We start from the raw sequence: 18,924 nt of genomic DNA on the forward strand, positions 1-18,924 counted from the left end.
ATAATACTATTCTGTGAACAATAATCAATAATAGATTATAGATACATAGATGTAGAAAATAGACTTTTTTTTAACTTAGTGTACATGGTGTTAATTGACGAAACAAGCAGACGGCCAACCTGATGGTACGTGGAAAATCATTGTCTATTAACAGAGCAACACTTTGCAGGTTTATTCAAGGTACACGTCCTGCAACTTACCGCCCTGTGTCCATTAACCCGAGGCGTTGGTGTTAAACCTTATGTACCTATAATAACATTGGCAACTACGCCCCTGAAGTCGAATAATAATAGAGAAATAATGGTGGTAGTACGTGCCCAAACGAACTCTGTCACTAAAAGCTCTACTGCTACTCATTATATTGCATAATCTATTACTATCTTCAATCTTTATTGTTAACAACACTCTATCATGAATTTTAAGCTTTTTTATTTATGTTGCTAAATGGAAATTAACTTAATAAAACTTTATTTAACCAAACTTAACGAGGTATAGCTCAATCAAATTAAATGCAAACAAACTTTTTTAATATCGGTAAAACAGTTCGTTTCCAATATTTATAATGGCGGGTTTCCGTGATAACAACGACCATTACACAGAATAAGGCATTTAATTGATTGGACAGAATTGTTATCGTGGCTCCTCATTAAAATCACAACACAGACACTAAAAGCATCTACCTTATAGACACTCAAGTCTTTTAGGGAAACTGAGTCTGAGAAGACTGAGTGTCTGGGCTGCTATAATGCAGTTAAGACTTATTTTCAATATTAAATGACTTCTAAGGAGAAAGAAGTTACGCCATGTTCAGCGCATAAACAAGAAGGATTGATTTATTAACTTCACATCATAAAATCTCTTAATCCTAGTTAAGACTATAAGTTAGGCGTGTTAAAGAAAATCCAACATGCACGGTAAATCCAGATTACCGTGCTTTCCGAGGCACAGGCGTGAATATTGGTGGTTATTTAAATATAATTTGAAATGTTTTTGTAATTCAAAATTAAATAAGAGTCACTTTTATTAACAACTTGCCCGCGACTTCACCGGCATTTTTTTTATGTTTTTAGAAAATTCTTCAGGAATCCTCTGTTAGTTTTCCCGAGATAAAAAAGCATCCTACTCCCATGTCCATGATGCAAGCTATATATGCGACCATTATGATCGGTATTTAGGTAGGTAGAGCCAAACATAGGTAGCAAACAAACAAGGATTATAATAAACACACTTTCGCATTTATAATATTAGCATGGATATTTCTAATCAATAGAACTAAATATCCATACATTCGTAATATTTGTAGATTGTTTTTCACAATAGATGTGTAGTTTAGTTTTTTGGGTTCGAAATGTTCTATACATACATTGTTTTGTCAGTCTATGCACAAGCCCAATAGTGGTTTCGCACCGATATGCGAGTCCCTAAAAAGGGTACGCGATTGTGGTACAGTATTTGTCATAAGCTTATGCCGGAATTCCATTTTTAAGGTGAAGAATGGCATGACCTGTAGGTATAAATCAACATTTTGGTTTGATTTTGTAAGTTATAGTTGTTGTTAAAATCATTCGATGTAAGCCACAGGTAGCGTCAGAGGTCAGCTCAATTGATAACAATAGTCTGTGCCTGAAATTTAATTACTATCAACTTAGTTAACCAAACGATATTTTCTTTCTTTAAAATATGAAATAAGTTAAATTGTTTATAATGTACTATAATTCAATAATTATAATTCCAAATAATATTATGAATATTATAATATTAACTTTATTTTTACCTAAGTGTGTTTAAAAAGAATGTTTTAGGCTGTAATAATTGTAGAGTTTGAGTTTCATTAAAAATAAATGTATCATATTATTTGAGCTGATTCTGTAACATGTCCGAAAGCTTGTCACAGGTTATAAAATACATAGAAATTGTCTGTTATTGATCTTTGTAACAGAATTTCGATTCTGCTATCTGCTACTTCCTATAACACAGCCCATGTTCAACGAACTCCCGAAGGAACCACAGCGAGCGATAAAAGCGTCATGCATAATGTACGGCCGTCCGAAATCGAAAAATTAAACTCCCGCCATCTGCCGGGCAGGCGGATAATTACGAAGGGTTGCTCCTGTTTTGACATGTATCCGTCGGTTTGCAGGGTTTATGATCTTCGCTAATTACGCGCGCATCGTCGCGGTTCGCGCTCCCATCGGATTTGACTAAAACCCTTTTAAAACTTTTCTTTCTACTACTAATTGTGCATGAATAATAATTATGCCGTTGATCAATGGAAGAAACTTAACGTAAATTTTCATAATTCACGCCAATAGAAACTGGTTTACAGTCTTAGTTCAACCGATTGTTGTACACTGTAGATATTTTTTAAGGATTTACACACCCCACAGTTTGGTGCCGATCTCACATTGGACCCTCTGTGACTTAAACTTCGGTTTTCCAGTGCCTGCCATTCGCAATCGTGATTTTAAATGAATTCCAATGTAACTTATTAATAAAGAGTTGAGAAGCTTAGCATTCATGTACGTAATTACCTCTTCGTCGTTAAATAGAGCGTAGTCAATGTCCCATCGCTTGCCAGGCCTCTTCTCTCTCATGGGAAACAGAGTTTAGATCCAGCACCTTGGTATAGTGCAAGTTTTTAAACTTAGGTAAGCTTATTCAATTGAAAATGCTGTAGGTCATTCCTCCTCTTTCTGGAAGTGCTGTGACAAGAATTTAATAACATCCGGTTCTATCCAGCCAAATGAATAAGCTAGACAAGTGGCATGTTTTTATGCGAATAAATAAATAAATGCTCAAAGCGAAGTTGATTTGCTGATTAGTGATTGGATCAATATCTGCTGGACATCAACGCCACGCCACCCTCCAAACGAATGGATTCCAGAATAATAAATAGTAAAGTGAAGTTGTAAGTGAGTCCTGTAATCTATATGTAATTATGAACTAAACTGCTACTGGTGCATTCACTAGTTTATTCATCATGATAGCGGTAAGAAACGCCTATTCTGCTTGATAATTACAAGGGCGCAATACTTGTAATTACTTATATTCCATCTACACTTATAATAAAATTTAAACAGGTCCATTTTACGTCCCTGGTGCAGTAAGTGATAGGATCCGGGTTCGAGCCCAGGCCGGGGATATTTTGGAATTGATAATTTCTAAATTCTCTCCGGTCCGTTCTGGTCTGGTCTGTGGGAGGCTTGTTTAACAGAGCCCGTGGAAAATTACCGCTTTCAATGATTTCGTGTAAAAACTGAATAGAGTTATGGGTTTAATATAAATGGGACATCTAACAAGTCTGCCTGCATCTTAGACTGCATCATCTCTTACCATCATCATTGTACACACGTTCTAACTTTGAATGGATAACATTGAAGCAAGACTGAAACCAAAACTGTAATTTATCTTATTTTGTCGGTTGTCTCTTAAATGCCGAAACTACTTAATGATTTATAATTATACTAGGCATGATTTGAGTTGATACTACGAGGTAGTTAGAATTTCCTGTCACACGTAGTGAGGGAATGAAAGATTTCGAAGATTTCACACTATAACTCCGTCAAATGTAAACGATTATAATATTTATTTTCACACTAGAATATATTATCAGTTTTTGTTTGACTAAAATTCGCGTAGATCTAATGAATGTGGTTGGATATAGAGGGCAGAACTAAACGATACTGAATACATTAAGTGTTGCCGCATTTGATAGGGTTTCACCGCTAGGACTGAATAAAAAGTGTTAGGAATTTTCTTTGTTAATCTTCTGCAGACGACACAACTAACAATGCGATTTCGGTTCTTCCTGTACCGATTACTATTCTAGTGAGAAGCTGAGGCTGGTGGATGCCAAATTCTGTTTCAAACCTCCAAAGTCAGGCTCCATTCGCTGACTTGGGTCAATATTGCCAGACTCAATCAACTAAAATATGTGGTGCTATTACTAATTTAAGCCAAACGTTAGTTAGAGTTAGGAAATTAAAAGTATAATGGGTCATAATAAATTATGAGGTCCTTTGCCGTGGTTAATATTTACCTGATTGTAGGTTTTGAATAGCGGGGGATTAATGCTCCATGAGCATGAATAGATAGGTCTGTTAAGCTACATCACACCTCAGACTTTTGTTGAAATATGTTAGATGAAGTTGCATCGCTATCTTTACTATCTGTACTTAATATCATATAGCTGAACAGTTTGTTAGTATATTAATATTGTATAATTGTATATTTGGTTTGGTTGTACACTATGTAGCAGTACGCCGCATCCGTAGAAATTGAGGGTAAAATCGCAGGGCACAGCTAGTGTATTTATACATAACATAATATATATATGTATATTTATAGGTTTTTCTGACACCTGATTAGCCGACAAAAGAAAACACTTGCTTCAACAGTGAAGGAAAACATCGTGAGCTGCATGCCTTAGAGTTCTCTAGAATGTTCTCAAAGGCGTGTGAATTCTACAAATCTGCACGGGCCAGCGTGGTGTTCTACATTCTAAACCGTTTACGATATTAGTACAGACCCGTGCCCTGTAATGGGCCGGTAATAGGCTGTTTGTTAGTGTTATTACAACTCGGAAACGGCTTGACCGATTTAATAATTTTTGTGTTTAGTTTCCTTTGGCTCAATACAAAGGTGGTCTAAAATAATAAAAAAATAAGGAAAACTCCAATGGAACAGCTACTATGACTGAAATGTATAACTAATTATATACCTATCCAACATTATAAACAGCTCTATGTGATTATAGTCTTATAAGAGCTACAAGTACATTTAATACTTTTGTAAAACAAAACCTAAGCAAACCTTAAAAATTCCCTGAGGATGCTTATTTGTTAAAGTTTTATGGACTGCAAAAATATGTTTATTTTTGACAGATCAAGTAATGAACAATAATATTTTATTTTAGAAATTACCACAAGATATGGTGAAATGAGGAAGAAATGGACTTCTTAGGCTAACCAGGCTTTAAGGCACGGTTAGCCTAAAATGTCTAGTGTTTTATTTTAGTATAACATGAAATACTTGAAAGGCTGTAGAAAACCTGACGAAAGTAAAATTAAATTTTACCGGTGTCTACTTTAATTAGATAACAAATGTAATGTAATGTTTAAAGTTAATTTTGTCAGCGTCTGGTAGAGACCGAAGATTGAGGGTTAATTAGAATTTCACCGATCGCGTCACAGGCAATCCGTCAACCTTTCCGAGTTAGAAGCGTGAAAAGGTAACAGACACGAGACGTGAATGGACCAATTAAATAATTCAGTTAATCGTGGAGCCGCCGGCGGCGACGTAAACATGCGTGCGAGGGATGAGGGGTCGTGGGAGGAGGGGTCATTGGAGGGGAGAGGGCGTGGCCGATGACGTCACGCATCACCCGGCTCAGTCGGTTATCACCCGGCGCATAGAGCGGTCGCGGCGACGCGTCGCCTTTTTAACCCCGAAGTACGATAAAGTCGCCAAAATTTTCGACCGGCAGTATCACTCACCCTCCAAGGTGTTAAAGTTGGAGGACGACCCGTGGGGGTCATGTGCCATGTACTCCCCGGACAAGATGAAGTCCGGCGGAGGACTGATGGCACCCCCCGGGTGTTTTCCAGGCCGGTACAGCCCGACATACCGCAGCTCAGATCCGCGGCGCTGCGTGCCGAACCCATCCGTAAGTGATTACCATTGTTCACCATTCATATTCTTAGGTTATTTTTATATACATCAACATACGCAACCGTACAGCCTTACCTCACCAACTCTTTACTCACAATAACAAAACATTTCTTCGATGTAAACACTAGTGTTCACTTGTTTGTGATTCCATCTCTACATATAATAAATAATAAAATATTAAACACTCACTCAACGTGTAGGATAGGGTAATTCTTTTTTGTTTCAGCAGGCAGATTGTTTGCTGTGCGTTTTAATATATTGTCCTGCTGGCTTGCTTTAGCGACATTATATGGAGCTCCATTAAGTTGTGTATTGTCTCAGCGAATGTGTTTTCTAAACTCAGTTCTCAGTGTTTAAAGCCCAAAGTTGTTTCAAAATGATTAAAAATATATATTAAAAGTAAATTAAATAATTTATGCACTCAAACAAATTAAATTCATATCTGATAGTGACTGATCTACATTTTATATTTTTTAAATGATAATAAACAAAGCCGTCGGTGGGTTTAAATCTATATATCATGATAATATCATTGCAGTTATGTAACGAACATTTTAAAAATATTTTTGCCGCGATCATTTCAACATAAACTATAACATTTTAATGAAAAACATCAATTGTGACGGACAGTAGGCGAAAAAATGTGGTTTCTTTTATTGTCAAATTAAAATTAAATACGTTTTGCGTAAAATTTCTCAATGTTTTACATCAGCTAGGCGAACCAAGACAAACCATTAACGTTTTTTTTAATTTTAACTTAATAGTAAAACCATTAAGTTAAAATAATAAAATAATAACGAAAAACGAAAATAACGAAATTATGTTGGTTTCCTTATTTAATTAATTTATTTTTCTACGCAATTGTATAACAGAAAACATACTTATTTTTATAAAATATATTTTTATTTAAATCGTCTGCTGACCATCAATAAATTTCATTTAGCTTTTTTTTCAAATATTTTATATAATCGTAGCTACTCGTTTACGCTCCGGAACATTTTCCGTCGGCGGCTACGGATACGTAGCGACGAAACTTCGTAGCGTGTCTACGTATATTAAACTAAAGTAGTAATAATTAATATTATGTTTGGAAATGTTCTAAATATTATTATAAACATTTACTCTCACCTTGCAACGCTTTTATAATCAAAAATAAAATTTTATTCCTAATTAAAATTGATTTCGAAATAGTAAAGTTGATTACAGATTAATTTTTCTGTATATTAAAAATGTAGTTATTATACAGATGCTATTATAATTAATAATTATTATAAACGTAATTCAATATGCCGAAAAATCATAATGAACCAAATAATGTCTATATATATGATGAAAAGGAATATCCTTGTAGCTAGGTATCTTAACCTGGTTTGTTACCAGAGTAAAATAATAAATAATATTTTTAAATGTTTATTTCAAATTTGATTACCAACCAATTTTATAACAAACGCCATCGTTTGAAAGTGGTCAATCCGATTCAAACTATTTTGTTTTTATTTTTCGTTTGTCCCTTTGTACTTAAGCAAACTAAACAATTTTGGTTGAACAGTTTTTACATTTTTGCGTTAAGGCAATTGATATATATGAATGTATTTAGATTTCGACAAAAATGCAGAAGATAAATAAAATGAAAATTTAAGATACAACACTGAGGGCTGTGTGGTGGAAATTTGTGCTAATTCATTTAAAATTACAGGTGCTTGTGCTAAGAGTGGAAAGAGGAAGGTTCTAAAGGAAAATATGCATAATTTGTTAGAACTTTTATAAAAAGTATATTTGTATAAACCGGCCTTAAATGATTTTTGTAATCATTATAAATCTTTTATAGAGAAACATTTAGAAACACTAAATAATATTCATAAAATATAACTGTTAAATCATTATTAGTTTTCAATCATAGAATTCTATCAGCTATGATACAGGATTTTATAAATGTTTTAAATTTTTATAATAGTTTCAAATAATATTATATTCCATAGTACAATGTCTTCATTAAAACAATTTAATTTGTGGTACATCATTATAATTGTATGAAATAAATCGATTTTTGATATAGTAAAAACATTTTCCTTTATTTTTTAATTTATTTTATTAAAACCTAAAACGGGACAATTTGTAACTCAAAGTGAAACATAACAACGTGGTATTCCGGATCCATTAATTATTAATAAGTACCTGAGGAGGTTTTTTTTGGCCTACGTAAATGCTAATGTTTTAAACGCTCATTAAGTTTTTCAAAGGTTCATTTGTTTCAAAATGGGTAATATTACAATAAACATGGCGTCAGGAAAATAAACATTCTTCGTACATGTGAACCAGTGTAATCTTATAAGTTACGGCCATTTATTTAGTGTAAAAATCATTATGCTGTGTTTCTCATTAAATGTTATATACATTTTGGGAAAGGTAATGAAAATGCTGGTTATTTAAACTAGCCTTCAGGTTTTTAATGTGACTCGGTAAACATGTTGGTTTATTCCAGTACACGGAGTTTTTCACCCTTTTGTGGAACAATGGTAGTGGCGCGTTAACACAAAAACTTAATGATAGGTGATGTAGGATACTTGATCGTAGCAATAAGTAGCCTGTTAAAAAAAGCTATTGCAAATATTTTCCAAACACAACCACTATTTGCATAGTATTCTTAGCCACTTAAGATCTCATAACATCGTCACGATGAAGTCTATGAAGACGTAGCATGTAAAATGAAATCAAATTTAAAAATAAATGCTAATGAGATATCGCGTAAATTCTCTTGCTCGTTTTTCTTTTGATGTCAATGAGGTTCTTAATATGCTTTAGGAATGTTAGGTGTTCTAATACGGACGGACTACAGAAAAAAAAACAAGATTTACCTCTGAAAAACCGCGAAAACTGTGAACGGGATGGTATGAGCGTCGGCGCTCTATTACCATATATGACTTACTTACCATCTTATCCTCCCATCCATATATGACTTACTAGCTTCTGCCCGCGACTTAATCTGCGTGGACTTCAGAATTGGGTCTAAAGCTATGCTCGTTAACAATTTTTAATCCTACCACGGGAACTTTTTTTGAGATCGGTATGGAAATAACATATCCTTTTTCATAGCATAGGTGACATGCATGCCAAATTGCATCCAAATCTGTTCAGCCGTTTTTTCGTGATTGAGTAACAAACATCCACACTTTTACGTTAATAATATTAGAAGGATGTATTAACTTATCTTTACAAATAGTTCTGTTACAAATATTCTACCGGTTGAAATATTGACTTTTATTTTATCTCACCAATTTCTTACGAAGTTACCATACATACATTAATTACAAGCCGAATTACGGCCCTGTATAAGTTAGTACACAGTAACGGCAATAGCATTGTCTCTGCATACTCATTCGTATATTTGCTGGTTAATCTATTTTTTAAGTCAAGGTCTATTTTCCATGTATTTATGTTAGCAGACCTTGTATGGAATGGTTTTCTTTGTTGTTATTTAGACATAACTTTGAATACAAAACTTAATCATAGTAGGTACTTATGATTGTTTGCGGCTAAGAAAATAATAGTTCTACAGTGAAAAAAAAACGTTCTTTACCTATTTGTTAGGATTTATTTTCCGGGGGTTTGCCTTTCGAGTTTTATCCGATTATCAATGACAATAATTATTGGTAAACGTCGCTTTTCCTGTATACAATACTTTATTCCAGTGACTTTTTAAATCCCTTCGCTGACCGATACTATACCTTTATCGCAAGCTTCTGACTCAGCGCCATGTAACAACTTTTGGGAACAAAAAAGACAACGTGGAGTGAATTGATTTAATTCTGGGCTAGATTCAACTTCATGCATTGTAAATTCTAAATGTTTAAGCTGTTTTATATGAGGGTATCACATATCTTTATCCTATCTGCCATTCATCCTTGCTAATATTATAATAGCAAAAGTGTTTTAGCTTGTTTGTCCTTCTTTCACGTCCTCTATGTCAAAAATCAATTTGATTTTAGATAAAAGGAGTATTTTTACATTTTTATTCCAATAATATGAAAAGTTTTAATGGGATTTGCAAAAAAACCGTAATAAACGAGGTCGAAGGCCGCTAGTGAGAATACTCTCACTAGCGGTCGAATTCGGAACGATTTCTTTTTATTAAAATCTATTGCCTTTTAAATAATATAAATTTCTCTTCCTGTAATAAAATCTTCATTTTTGTTCATTTATAAATACCAATATAAGAGATGTTTTAAGAGATGCATGTATACTTACTTTAGCATACTACTATTACTTTAGCATAATGTCTATGTTTTGAGATTCACATAGCTTATGAAGTTCCCAGCATACCAGATTCATAAATGCCACCCATCCGCTGGCTATTATATTCTCCATTATAAAGATTTGCTATAAAATAACTGAAATAAATAAAATAATTAACGGTATGAGTATAAACTCTTTACTATAACTATACAATAGGAAAATTAATTTAATACTTGGCATGCTTAGAAGCTCCCTTAATAAGAATCAAAAACGAGCCAGAAAGTGCACATATAAGCGGGATGACAGTACACATGAATTCTTATTTTTGACTTCCTGTTAAAATTTTTAATACCAAACTGGAAATCAATAATTAAAGTAGAATCCTTTTTTTACTAGCAACCCTTCTTACTCTAGATAATGGTACTAACTATTAACGCTCGTTACAATAGAAGACCATAGAAGTCTTTAATTCCCACCTTATAAGGTAAGATAACCTTGCTAAAAAAAGATAAAAATCGAGAGCAAATATATTAAATTATTGTGAAAAATGTGGCTTACAAAACCTATTATAAAATACTGACTAGTGATTTAACTGCGCAGTTGTATTTGTTACATTATTATAATCGCACGTTGGCAGTATTTACTAGGAGCGCATAGAAGCTAACATCTTATATTGTTTATAATAATACCATGAACATCAAACTCAATTTGCTCTAAACCGAAAAACTGTTTTTTTCGGTTTAGAGAAAATTGAGTGCACGGTGCAATTTTAAGTTTCCTCAATCTGATTTTATAATGCACATTAAAATGCGAAGACTTAGCAGTTTGTGAATTTTGTATAAAGAAAATATATTGCACCGTGCAGACTTGCCTGGTTTTAGCATATTATAGAAAATTAATCTTTATGATCATTATAGATTAAAATACGCCTGCTTCTATTCAGTATGATGACCCAAATTATTGATTTCAAATTCATGTCCCTTAAATTCCGATACGAACAGAATTGCGTTTTAATAAAGGCATATAAACAATAAACTCGTCGTAGATTTCCAGAATCTCTTTAATCTTCTGCCTATGAAAGGCGCCACAGATAGAGAGACGCAAACAATAATGTAAAAAAGGGTTATTCAAGCGTTCATTTAATATTTATTGGAGCTTATTATTAATACGATACAGTTAATCGAAATCACAGACTGGTAATTCCATTTCATTAATTTGTCTAGATTACTTTTAATGATCGCTCCTACATAGTTAGCTCAAAGGTACCCACTAACGACGTAGGCTGACCTTCTACCTTTTCCAATACTAGCGAAGGAGCTCGTAGCTCATTCGTTACACGATTAGTTCGTCGTTAGGAGTCTAGGTAATAGAGTATTTAAACTTGTGACAGCGTAAACGATTGTAGGTTAGTGACACCGGACTTACAATTTTCAACATAAATATATTATAAATAAATCTAACCTAAATAATAATTAGATCATGAATTTAATATAATGGGTTTATATGATGATGATAATGATAAAGTAATTAAAGTATTGCTTGCTTCAACGGTGAAGGATAATATCGTGAGGAAACCTGCATGCCAGGGTGTTCTCTATAATGTTCTCAAGGGTGAGCGGAGTCCACAAATTCGAACTGGGCCAGCGTGGTGTACTACGGCCTTAACCCCCTTCTTACCATGGGCATATGATGATGATTTTTTTGTCTGTGTCGATTCAGGAATTTATGATTTCTGAATTTCTGACTGGTTAGCATCCTACCGACAAAGTCCTACCTCCATCCTACCTGTCACTTTGTTATGTACGCGTCGCGTATCGTAGGTTCTATGTGCGTGTCGGTTTTTTATCTTCAATAGGGTTGTATTAAGTAAAAACTAAGCACGTTTTGGATTAGTTTGTATGGAAAAATAAATACGCTTCTTTTGATTAAATATTTTTACAGGGTAATTCCTAATGAAATATCCTTATGCACACTTCAACAGGGTTTTGTAATTCGGTTACAATTTGTATAAAGGTTAAAACATTTTTACCGTCAGTTCTTTTGCTGCATTAACTGGCACGTTGGTGGCAGTTGGTGATCTTCCCATAGCTACATTTCCATCATAAATTATTTTTTACAGTGGAAGCAGCTAAGATAATTGCCCTTGCTATACTTTTTATTTCATTTCATGAGCCACTGCTTGAGGTACGTTATAAGATATTTAGCAATACGACCATAAAAATACTGTTTTATTGTGGCAACATGGTAACAAATTTGCATGGGATAAATTGCTTTTCAAACGTTTTACATACACTACTAGATAATAATTTGTTTTTACTCGACTAAAAGTTCGCCGGTGTCTGAAAACTGGTGGTAATTGATGATGCAGTTTAAGACGGTAGCGATTCTACGCAGCATATCGGACGAGAACGCTAAACATCTTTGCAAGTAGGCTAGAAAATAGCCACGGCAGGGTGGTTATCACACTAGACCAGACGAAATTCAGAAATAATAAATTCCCAAATGGCCCTGCCGGATATTGAACCTGGAACCTCTCATACCACCACAGCGCTTATCACTGTGCCAGGGTTGCCCAAGTAGCTGTAATAATACTCTAATATAAGATTAGCGCGGACTTCTTTCAGAGATAAGAAATATTGGGAATACTTACCCACAATTATGGGCAACGAAAAGCAATATAAAAAATAACATTTAATAAACTTTTTCCACTTAAAGTAAGACTTGTAACGCAATATATGCTTTAGACGCGTAGAGAACGCGCGTTAACAACTTGTAAATTAGATCAACGCATCCAATTTAAAAGGTAGGTATAATGGTTACTTCTGTATTGAAAAGCGGTGGTAGCGCATTGGGTAGGAGCTTGACTTCACTTTCGTGGGGCCGAGTTCGAATCCCAGCACGCTCCTATAACTTTTCTAAATTATGTGCGTTTTAAGTAATTAAAATATCACTTGCTTCAACGGTAAAGGAAAACATTGTGAGCAAAACCTGCATGCCTGAGAGTTCTACATCATGTTCTCATAAGTTTGTGGAGTCCGCCAATCCGCACTGGGCCAGCGTGGTGGACTACGGCCTTAACCCTTTCTCATTGTGGGAGGAGACCTGTGCTCTGTAGTTGCTAGGCCGGTGTTGGGTTAATGTGATGATGATGACGATGTACACCTCATAGACATTCACATGTGGTATGCTATGTCTGGTTTCCGCAATAATCTTTAGGGCGTCATATACGAAATAAATAATGAAAAGTTTATTTTAATTTTCTGACGGTAAATAAACCAGAAAGAAATAAGTATTTTTGTGTATGTACAAATGCAATTAAGTTATTTTTGTATGATATCAGCGTTTCAAACGCTCGTCTTATGTGCGTAAAAAGACGCGAGTCTGCCGAGGTACGCGTTATAAAGTCAATATTTATGTTGCCTTTATAATGCGTAGGTACCTGTTCGAGTTCCAGCCGCACGATCTTGGCGGTATAAATCGTCTGTAGCGTGGTTTAACTAAAGTAAATGTTTAATACATGCGTCTACATTTACCTGTGTAACAGGTAATCTTCACATTATATTGGAATATGTAATATCCATTGAACTGCGCCACACGAAGTTAATGCCACGTAAATATCATTGACCTAGAAAACTACTTGCCGGAGCTCCATAATATAATCTTTTCCTCATAGACCGTTCGTTCGTAATTTCAAACGTCACTCTTTTTTTCAATAAGTGTACGTAGGAAAATAGAAGTAATGCAATTTCTCAACGTTAATAAACTCCGCAACGCTTGCTGCCGACCAGTTTAACGTTTAATAAAATAAAACTTGCTCTAAAGTGTTACCAGTATGATTCGAACAAAACTGTATCAATATCAGCCTAATAGTTTTTCAGGTAAAACTAACAGTATAAGAAAGTCAAAGTATGGTGTACAGTCCAAATAGAAATCCCATTTCTTAAACCTTTACAAGAGTGACACGAATATACTACGAAAACCGCATAAATACTGGTCCATCCGTTAACGGTCCACGATGACACGAACAGACATATAGATAAAACGGCCCAATTTATAAAGCTCCTTTTTCTGCGTCGGAGGCTTAAAAAGTAAAATTAAAAGAAACCCCCTAATAAAATGAGTTAAATTGCTACTCGCTCTACTCTGTTTTCAAATTCAAAATGAAATATCATCATTATCCAAATTAAACGGATATTAACACGTGCACAAACAGTCTGCTAAACAAATGAACTCGTCTACTAAACTATAACTTTGTATATGGCAACAAATCTCTCGTGTAGGCGCAGGCTGTTATTGCATTTCTGTCCGGCGTTAGCTATGACTTTCTCGTTTTGCCAAGCGGCGTAATTGGTTGTGCGGAGTGAGACAGGTAGACTTTGCCGGTGCTATCTTATTTTATTCATGGAGGCGAGAAACACACCGTGCAATGAGACGGGCTTATGCTAGGTGGTTGGCGAAAGGCAAGGACGGATGATACCTCTCGTGTTCGGCTACATACAAAACAAAGTCGAGGGTGAGCGGCCACGGACGATTGTTATTCGACTTATATAGTAACTTGGTAACGTCTGCCTTTCATAAAAGGAATCATAATAGTGATAAAAAGGAAAATGCATCTATTGGAACCTTTGATAGTAGTATGTAAACAAAGTTGAATGGTCCAAGTGTTTGATTGCGGACGAATAATGTTTTGCCAGCAAAAAAATATGCTACAATAACGATCTACCTGTTACATTGAAACGTATTCAGGTGTATACAATCTATTCCTACTATTACTTATAATAAAGCTGAAGTCTATTGCTTTTTTAATGTTCGTTTTTTTTTTGTTTGAACGCGCTAGTCTCTGGAAATACCGCAGGGATTAGATAAATCTTTGTTTTTGCATTTGCAAAGTCCAACTTTTGGGGAAGGTTAAAGGTTATTTAAAGTCAAGCTACGACCTTAATTAGCAGAGCTAACGAAATGAAAGTGCGGGCGGGCGTTGTGACGCGGTAGGATAGGATATAATGTAGTGTAGGTATATATAGCGGATGAAAGGTTTGTAAGAAAAAAATACCAGAGAGACACGGCTAGTTCTTCAATAAACCTAAACTGAATAGTCTAGCAGTTATGTAATTTCATAACAATGTTCTCAAAAATAGGAAAAGTTTAAGACCTTTCAATTTAGTTTAACGCCGCAGAATACAATGAAATTTATTGGTTTAGGTGAAGTTATTTTTCAAATTGTTTTCTATTCTTCTTTTGTTTCATTTCTGATCTGAAAATGTTTTTAATTAAGGTTGAAGGTAGGTACGAATAAAGTTTTCCTCTAAATATTCAATCCAAGGTTAAACAGAAAATATCTTAATTAAAGAAATCGAATTAATTTATATTAAAAAGTAATGCGACTTCGTTGATTGCTCCGGATTGTTTTAAAAATTACGCTGGAGGCGTTGGTTTTGTCGGTTTAAAAGGTATCCTAGCTGACGTGGGCGGTATTTTTGTAGCAGATTCATCCAGATAGGTGCAGCAGTTCAGCTATTTAAATACCAATGGAACAAAAAATTAACAAACATAGCTTCTCATTTCTAATATGAGTATAAATTGTAATAATATACCTAGAAATATCAAAAAAAAAAGGTTATTTTGTTTTGGTTTTTTGGGTTTGTATCTGCAATCACTTTGGAAGGTTTTATGGACTGTAATACATAGTTGAATTAACCTTTTATTATTATATCCTCCAATACGTCTATGCAAACGATTTGCACTTTAAATTATTGAGCTATAATTAGGACCTTTATAATTGTACCTATGTGTTAGAAATCCCTACTTAGTAAAGTCCGCGCGTGAGTCATTGATCTCTGCTTGTGGTATGCTAAGTCACATTTTATAATATATTGATAGTGCCCGTTAACTATTTGAGCACAGACTCATAATAATATACAAGAAGGAAGGGGTCTTAAAACAGTACCTATACAAGTAATCCTAAATAATAAAATTTCAGTATTCATATAATAGCAAAAATAAGTGACAACGTAACTTATTTTTACGGTTTAAAATTACATTAACACGTATGCCTATGTATGCGAACGAACGTTTGTGAGAATTATTGTTTTAAAATTATTTAGGACAATGTTCTTCTGTTGTCACAGTACAGAAAACCCCATTTAACCTTAAATGTAGTTGTACATTGTGTTTTTTAATTACAATCCTGTATATTTATTTCTCAAAAAACATCGCAGAAAAAGTTCACTTTTTCATTATCAACCAAATGGTACCCAAACGGCTTACTACACCTTTCCTGCGAGTATTGTCCTTCTTTCTCCAAGAAACGTAACAACAGGTCACCGAGTTTTTTATATGAAGATAAAGAGCCGAAGGGCAACAAAGGCAAATTTTTATCCCGGAAAACAAATCCACGCGGAAAAGTTACTAAATATAAAATATGGAAATTAACAAAAACGAGTGTCCCTACATAACTGTAGTTTTAGATACGCAATGTTAGTAGAAATAATCTGGTACATTTTGTAACTTTAATATAAAAGCCTACAGGGCCCCACCTAACAATAAGGCATTGTCTAAGGCCCCCATTGTAGTTACGTTTAAGTCTAAACTCCTATGAATCTTAGGGAGCTACCTGGGAGTCACACACTTCCTATCGTAGAAAAGTAGCAAGCAATTTTGATCTATATTCAACAAAAGCAGTAGGTACAACGTACAATGTAAAGGAAAGTGACAAAAAATATTCATACGAAGAAGCCATGAATTATTCATGATTTTTATTTGAGTATTCGAGGGAAAACTCAATTTCCATCGTTTTTAACAACTGCCGTAACTAAATGTTTCCATGTTAACAATATAATGTTTTCCATAGGTTGTATACCAACAGTTGAATGATTGCTTGCTATTTTATTTAAGAAAGTTCAGAGAAATTGTTGGGGATTTGAATCTGTAACTATTCCGAAAAGTTTTACTGATCGTAATCGTCAAAACATGGTGGCTCTTTGTTATTCAGTACGTACAAAAGTTTTCCTATTAGACTTAAAATAAAAAATTCAGTGTAGACTCACCTTAAGAGTATTAAAACACTCTCATAAATCACAGAACGATAGAACGATAGCGTAGGTAAGTCACATAAATAGACAAAGAATAAAGAATTTATTTTCGTTTTCGTTCTTCTATCTCAAAGAATGCTGACTAAATCTTATTTTTAAACAATGAAAAATAAACGCCTTTTTAATCTGCCGCTGTATATAAAACTCCATAGATAATTATGAACGGTGAAGGAAAACATCGTGAGGTGTTTTCCTTATTCTTCTTCTTCATAATATTGTTAAAGGTCTGAAGTCTACCAATCCATTTTTGTACAGCGTGGTTGATACGGCGTAAATCACATTACGTGCCCTGTTTGGGTATAATGAGTCTATAACGAATAGGATGATAATATTAAAATAGTCACAAGCTGATGCCTAAAATAGAATGCAAGTCCAATGGACGTTGGAAGGTTCTAAGAAGCCTCCATCGGAAAACACAGCGTTGGTTGAACTCTCAATGAGAAGACAAAGTATATTAAATAAGTCGTATGGAGGTACTAGATATATAAGTTACAGGGGAGTGGGTAAATCACTATTCCTGCAAAAAAATTCTTGTTATATTGATTTGTGTCTCATTGACAATGGTTATTAATTTATAACTTCAATAAATTCAAATTGTTAAAACAAATAGTCAGGTATTATTATGAAGACGAAGCAAAGTTGTAATTTTCCACAAATAAATATTGTTTTCTTTCTAACGTCTTTTCATGAAAATATGTGAAGAAAACCTTTTTCCCAATACATAGTCATAGCAACTTAAGTGATTGTTTCGGTCTAGATTTCTGATGGACGTTAGTATATATAACTTCTAGAATAATAAGAAAACACCGCTGAAAAGGGAATTAGGATACAACACTTCTCCATGTAAACAGATTGTCCGTAGAACAAAAAACAAAATGGGCTTTCGAGAGGGCACCAGCAAACTAACAATTCGGTTAGCGTTGCACACTCAATTATGAGTTAACTGCACCACAGTTAACTCGGAATGTGTCGCTAACTACGGGTTAAATATTCAGCGAGGTTCGTATTGTGCGGTGTTGGCGCCGAGGTGGCTTCGGCACGAATATGAACTCAATGTGATTGTGTTAGGTTCCCTATTGTGTAGAGTTCCATTTTTGAACTTTAAAGTCTTTCGGGTTAACTGCTTGGAGTTTGTTATGTGGGGAATAAGAACTCTTAATTATCCCTTTAATACATTGAACGTAACGTAAAACAAAAACAAAATGGCAATAGTTTTTAAGCTCACCAGAGGGCGCAACACGCGAGTTAGGCAGTTATCAGAAGTTGTGTCAGTTCTGTTGCGTGTTGGTTTTAATAAAATAATTTGGTTCACTTATAAATAGAACAAATTGAAAATTATGATACATATTTTTTAAGCAGTCCTATTTTTATCAAAGACATGTAGAGTATGGGTATTATAAATACGCTGTCTACGCTCTGATGACGAAGCACCCTCAAAAGATGTTGACTTTACAATCTTTCAACTATTTTTCATAAAACATATAATATAAAAAAAAAAACTTCAACGCGGGTAAGACTCGCACACGGACGATTCCGTAGGTACTTTCTTATTATTATTTGATTTAAGATTATGCCTTTGTTTTTGGTCACAGCTGATCACAGTCGTTCTCTCTTATACAAAAAAGATTCAGAGAATAAATCTACAACACTGCTTTTATACGGGTTAGCGGGCTGTAAAATGTGATTGCATTATACGACTAAAACTGTGCTAGTTAGTGACCTAATTTTATGTAAGTTATACGTATTTATATAAACTTCATTTTACATTTTTTGGTTCAATGGTGATTTGAGTTGAGTTTGATTTTTAACATATTTATTTTTGGCTACAAGTTATAAATACCGAAATGGAAGACATTGGATTTCTATAGTGAAGTGTTTTAATTGAGTTTAAGTTAAGATTAAGTTTTTTAATTCAGATTGAGAAAATAAA

The 18,924-nt window shown here is 34.2% G+C and overlaps 1 protein-coding gene across 2 annotated transcripts in view; it reads left to right on the forward strand.

The window, feature by feature from the left end:
• The first annotated feature begins 5,560 nt into the window (after positions 1–5,560).
• Positions 5,561–18,924, forward strand: part of LOC120636079 (inhibitory POU protein) — a 62,693-nt gene continuing 49,329 nt past the window's right edge. Inside the window, exon 1 of one of the 2 annotated variants that reach the window (XM_039907367.1) lies at positions 5,561–5,665. In XM_039907367.1, the coding sequence (XP_039763301.1) occupies positions 5,561–5,665 (105 nt within the window). The remainder of the gene's footprint in view (positions 5,666–18,924) is intronic. The other variant, XM_039907368.1, reaches the window with a different exon arrangement.

The sequence above is a fragment of the Pararge aegeria genome, chromosome Z, assembly GCF_905163445.1.
Source record: "Pararge aegeria chromosome Z, ilParAegt1.1, whole genome shotgun sequence".
In the NCBI taxonomy this organism is placed as follows: domain Eukaryota; kingdom Metazoa; phylum Arthropoda; class Insecta; order Lepidoptera; family Nymphalidae; genus Pararge; species Pararge aegeria.